The sequence below is a fragment of the Trachemys scripta genome, chromosome 8, assembly GCF_013100865.1.
Source record: "Trachemys scripta elegans isolate TJP31775 chromosome 8, CAS_Tse_1.0, whole genome shotgun sequence".
NCBI lineage: Eukaryota > Metazoa > Chordata > Testudines > Emydidae > Trachemys > Trachemys scripta.
This window is the reverse complement of record NC_048305.1, coordinates 49,259,292-49,265,291: the sequence shown is the minus strand read 5'-3', so window position 1 is coordinate 49,265,291 and position 6,000 is coordinate 49,259,292. Positions and strand designations below refer to the sequence as shown.

Here is a 6,000-nt window from a genome sequence, read left to right as displayed (position 1 = left end):
GGGGCCGAGCGCCGGCGGTGCCGGGGACTAGGGGCCGAGCGCCGGGGGTGCCGGGGACCGGGGTCACCGAGCGCTGGGGGCCGGCGGGGCCGAGCGCCGGCGGGGCGGGGGTCCAGGGGCCGAGCACTGGCGGAGCTGGGGGGGTGCTCGGCAGGGGGTCCAGGGGCCGCTGAGCGGGCCGGCAGGGCTGGGGGGTGCTGAGCGGGCCAGGGGTGTTCGGCCGGGGGCCGGCGGGGCCAGGGGGTGCTCGGCCGGGAGTCCGGGGGCCGGGCCGGGGCCCGGGGTCGGCACCTCAGGGCCCGAGCCGACCCAGGCTGGAAACGCCGGGGGGGCCAGCCTGGGCTGCGCCTCCTCCCCCCACGCCCCCCCTTACCTGCTTCAGGCTTCCCGCGAATCAAATGTGGAGTGTCCTCCTTTTGGAGGCTCAAAATATGGTAACCCTAAGTTCAGAGCTCCTAAGAAGCCCATTGTTTGCAGAGAAGGCTTTGGCTAGGGTACCATTTGGACAGAGGACCACTGTCTCGGTAAGCGTAAACTGCAAGAAAGATTGTCTTCTACTCCAAAATATTTACAGTATAAAACAATACCTGGCAGATGAATAGCCCCAAAGGCAAGATACCTGGTAGCCCAAATTGACAAATGGGTGTGTGAGCCTCTGACATACCATCCAGCTTTTTAGTCTTTTGACTATTTACAAATTAACTAATTAAGTGACATCTCTACTTTTACTTTTCCAACTATAAATCAATTTCCCTATTCTACTTAGTTGCTTTATTCAAAGCAGATTTTGAGGAAAAAAAGCCTGATGCATTATTTTGTTTAAATATAAATACTAAGAATTTCACTTTTATTTCCATGTTCTGCTGCCTCTTTCCCTCTTTACACTTTGCTGAATTAGAGATAGTGAAGACCACTCTTACCTTAATGTTGCAGGCCTGTTCCATTAGTCTTCTAGCGTTCTCTTCTGCTCTGTACCTCTTTGGCAGCTGAACTCTGAAGAATTTTAAAGCCCCTTCAAAATCAGCCTGTAAAAGGTCCTCCTTTGAGGTCTGCAATGAAATACAGATAAGAACTATTATAAACACACAGAACATCCATACCTGCTCTATTATTGGATTTATCATCTACTAAATTTATTCCGAACAGCTAGTGTTCACATTAGCTCAAAAAACATTCTCTAGGACAATGGTTCTCTAACCTACACCTTATAAGATGAAATAAAAAGTCAAGAGCACATCCAGAAAAATCCCAGACAAAGTAGCATGATAAGAGGAGTTTAACAAGCTGATGTACTTATCTTTCTATACCTGGAGGCTGAGAAAGTGAATCTGGCAAAGTCTGTCAAGATGGAACTCAGGGACAGAAAAAGCTAGGAGGTGAATTATGGTGTTTATGAGATGGTTTGTGCGTCTTAGATTGTTGCTGATTTCAGTAACTCCCTGCTAGAAAGACACTGTATATGGCTACAGACATCAGCAGCAGATGTAAAAGTGCTTCTGAGTTATAACAAGTATCAGAAAATCATTAATGTGAAGGAGCCTGTGACACTAAATTCATATGTAGCATTGTGCCAGAAAAAGCATTACACCCCACCTCTATATTTTTCAATTTAATGCTTATCACAGTGGTACTGAGCCACAAACATAGTTAGTACTGTACTTGGAAAAGGGAAGAGATTAAGGTTGAACAGAAATCCAGTAGTGCTGCTGACAGGGCAATATGAACAGTATCATGGAGATTAGTATTTGTTTCTGTTACTCACACCTTACTAAAAATGTATGTAAAATTTAATAAGATTAACTTCTGCATTTGAGAGAATACAAAAGACTACAGCTAATTAATTAATTAAGTAATAAGTTAATGGGCAGCAGGTTTAAAACAAATAAAAGGAAGTTCTTCTTCACACAGCATACTGTCAATCTGTAGAACTCCTTGCCTGAGGAGTTTGTGAAGGCCAAAACTATAACAAGGTTTAAAAGAGAACTAAATAAATTAATGGAGGCTAAGTCCATTAATGGCAATTAGCCAGGATGGGTAAGGAATGGTGTCCCTAGCCTCTGTTTGTCAGAGGGTGGAGATGGATGGCAGGAGAGTGATCACTTGATCATTACCTGTTAGGTTCACTCCGTCTGGGGCACCTGGCACTGGCCACTGTTGGAAGACAGGATACTGGGCTTGATGGACCTTTGGTCTGACCTAGTATGGCCATTCTTATGTTCTGATGTAAAATTTTCAAGTGTGAATGCCCAACTTCCATGTGTACAATGCACTATGTTTGCACAGAGGTCAGGGTTGCACATATGCAATAGATGTGTGTGTGCACAAATCCCCAAAGTGAACTACTCGGTTTCCCAAATGTAGCCTCACCAGTTCAAAATCTCTTGAAGTCTTCAAATGAAGATTGGATGCCTTTCTGGAAGATACGCTTTAGTCATACACAAGTGATTGAGCTCAATACAGGCATAATTGGATCAAATTCTATGGCCTGTACTATGCAGATCAAACTAGATGTTCTAATGATCCCTTTTGATCTTAAAATCCGTGAAAATCTAACTGTAGAAAATGATCCTGATGCTTTCAGTTATGAATCAGCACTGCACACTTTGTGAACCTGGATATTCTTATTGCAAGATTGGCTCATTTACATATAAATAATTAAATCAACTATATAAACACTTTTTTAAAAAGAGCAAATATAATTTTTCCCAAATGCTTTAAATTATATTTCAATAAAAAGCTGCAGGCTTTAAAAGCATGTACCAGAAACAATCAAGCATAGGAAGTGGCCAAGCTGGCCACAAACAACAGCTCTTTTGAAAGCGCAGTAGCAGCTAGGCCCAGAAAAGATGGAAGGAGCGGCCTGAAAGGAACAATCTAGTTAAGCTTAATACAATTTTTAAATGGTACTCAAGATTGTGCAGGTTTTTACATTTTTGCTCCCATTTCTATTATAAACTATTTTTCATGGTGAGAGAATACAATGCATACATAAGAAAAAAGGCTTTAAAATTTGTTAAAGTGGTAGGAAGAGCCAGCGTGAATTTTCCTGGTCACTAATCTCTTGAGTAGTTTAGCGCATGAAGATGGTACCTGAAGTATGCCACTTCAATACTGACAATGTTGCCAGTTATTGACCTGTTTTTCATCTCCCTTTTTGGGAAACATCATGGAGAAGGTTGTAGTAGGGGAACTCTGGCAGTTTTTGGAGCCCTCAGATTTCCTCAGTCAGGCTTAAGGCCCATGAATAGGGGACAAAACTACATTGGATGTGTTGACTAATGACAGAAGACGATCAACTGTCCATGCTGATTTTTTTGGGTGTGTTGGTAATCTTTGCCACCACTGATCACAAGATATGGTTGATAGGTTCATGACCCTCAAGGAGTGGCTTAAGTTGCTTGAGTAGCACTGTTTCTTTGTGTGTGTGATTCCAGAGAGCAAGTGTTGTTCTGCCCCAAAAACTCTCACGTAGGGTTCCACAGGGATCTATCTGGCTACTCCTCTGTTCATGATAGGTGAGGCCAGTGGGATCATTAGTGAAGGAACATGAGAAAAGGTACCTTCAGCATGTTGATGACACGCAGCTCTACAAACCATCACAGGTGCTGGAACTAGGGGTGCTGCTGCACCCCCTGGCTTGAAGTGGTTTCCATCACATACAGGGTTTACAGTTTGGTTCAATGGCTCTCAGCACCCCCATTACACAAATTGTTCAAGCAGCTATGCAAATGATCATATCTGGCTCTGGCTGAGGGTCGATCCGAATAAGAATAAGGCAATATTGATGGAATGCTGATGCATTTAACTGATTTGGGGCTGCTCATCAATGCTGCTGTGGCCAAAAAAATATTTGGTTTAAACTGCAACCATTTCTTTTGGATGCAGGCTTCACCTGAGCTATTTTTATCACTCAAGACAGGGTGACTGTAGTGTATTCCACATAGGGCAACACTTTGGGGATTATTATATGGAACTTGTAGAATGTGTTGGCTTGCTTATTAAGCAGTTCCTCATACAGAGAGCATGCAGTACCAATGATCTGCACTGGCTGCCTATCAGCTTTTGGGTACAAGTTCAAAGGGTTAGTGTTGACTGAAAAAACATAAATGATTTGGTAAATGGCTATCTGAGTGATCACCTCTCTCCATGTGTGATACTGCCACATTTGCAATCAAGGGAGGCATTTGAGCTGCAGTCCCTCATTATATTACAAAACTTTCCTCTTTGAGAAAGTATTTTCCACAATGAGTGTCATTCACAATTTATTCCCAAATCCCTCCCCTCTCAAAAAACCCACAAAAACAAACAACACTTACCCCCAAGTACAGTTCTCACCCCATAAAGGGAAATATGCCAGAGACTCCATGAAGTCCACTAAGGACTTTTCTATTGCTATTGATTTTATGTAGAAGGAGCTCAGATACTACCCTGATGGAGCTCTAATGGATGGAGGGACTGCTGACAGAATGTTTTCCATCCAGGTTCTGGACTTCAAAAGTTAATGCCAGAGCCTTGATTTCTTAGCCTTCCAGGCACACTGCAATCCCATCTTTTTGCCAGGCTATGATAAGGAAGGGGATTGAGTGCTGGAATTAGATTATCCTATTTTTAGGTGACTTTTTAGTTTGAATTGACCTGGGTCAGTCTGTTCACTTGTGTTGTCTGTACTGTATTCTATTTGTATTTTTTAACTAATATATTGCACCAAGAGCTCCAGATAGGTGCCCTATAAATCAGTTAAATCAACTCAATTAAATACACGTTACAATTTCTCCAGTATGTCTTAATATGATATAGGGTTAGCAGAGAAGAGAAAGCACTATTTGAAAACAGGCACCAAAGAATCAGTCTTCAAATACGCTGTGAGGCAATTTCCCCCCGCCCAGTGATGGGACTTTTCAACTATATTCCAAATACATTTTGGGAGTTCAGGACATTGCCGGGACCACTCTGAATGCAATTCTCCTAGGCAGCTAGAACATCAAGCCTTTGGAACTCCAAAAGCACCACATTCCCAAAGCAATGCTTCATTATAAAAAACACTCAAAACATTGAACCAAACTTTGATGCAAGGAACTTGCTAGGAGAACCAAATTGTTTTGTATAATGTACATCTATTATTTTGTTGTTCTCCCAAGCTATTCATTTACTACTCATGTAAATAAGAACTATTCATACGAGTAAGAGTTTGCTGGATTGAGTCTATAGCCATTGAAAAGTAAAAGTTATGAAGTTTTAGATCTGATACACTGTGTTTAGCTGAAGCCTTAATATTTGGACTTTTCTACTTCACTGTGCATTTTTAATTAAAAAAAAAATGCCCCTGTTAACTGAAATGTTAAAGTTTCACAGTGAAAAATCACATGAAGTCAAGAAATACCATAGTAAAGATTCTAAAGAATAATTTTCACTGACTGCACTTGTGTATGTCTTATGCTCTAAATTGTTCAACCAACAGAAATATTTAGCTACTCATTAGAACAGGAAAGAAAAAAGCAATAGAAAACAGTGTGTGTGATGGGATGTCCACCCCACAGAAGACTGGATAGAGTTAAGGTGGGCCAATTAACTGCCCAGATTGCACCTGGAACAGGAGCAAGGGATTGATTAAATGAGGCTCAGCTGGGCAGGAACAGGAAGAGCCTGTCTGTATAAAAGTCCAGGAGCTAAGACCAGGAAGAGACTGCAGGAGAGTATTCTACAATCACCCTCTGAGAGGTGTGTTTTAGGCTAGAGAGAGTAGCCTACAGTTACTCCCTGGGCGGAGGGAGTTTGGACTGGCACACCCAGAGAGATGGAAGAGCCAGCAAGGTAAGAAAGGCACAGGAGAAAACAGCAAGGAATAGGAGGGCAGACCTTGATTGCTGATTAGAGGGTTCCAGACCAGGGGTTTCCCTACCAGCTATTCAGGAAGTAGCAACAGCTCAGGCACTCTTCCTGCTTACTGCCCACTCCCTCAAGTCAGGGGACTACTTAGCCACCTGATTCCCCTCAGCTGTG

The 6,000-nt window shown here is 42.7% G+C and overlaps 1 protein-coding gene across 5 annotated transcripts in view; it reads right to left on the bottom strand.

Moving 5' to 3' along the window:
- The window catches only part of RABGAP1L (RAB GTPase activating protein 1 like), a 544,030-nt gene that overhangs the window by 96,142 nt on the left and 441,888 nt on the right, over positions 1–6,000 (bottom strand). For all 5 annotated transcript variants that reach the window (XM_034779149.1, XM_034779151.1, XM_034779152.1 and 2 more), the window contains one exon: positions 921–1,049. In XM_034779149.1, coding sequence (XP_034635040.1) covers positions 921–1,049 — 129 coding nt within the window. The remainder of the gene's footprint in view (positions 1–920; positions 1,050–6,000) is intronic.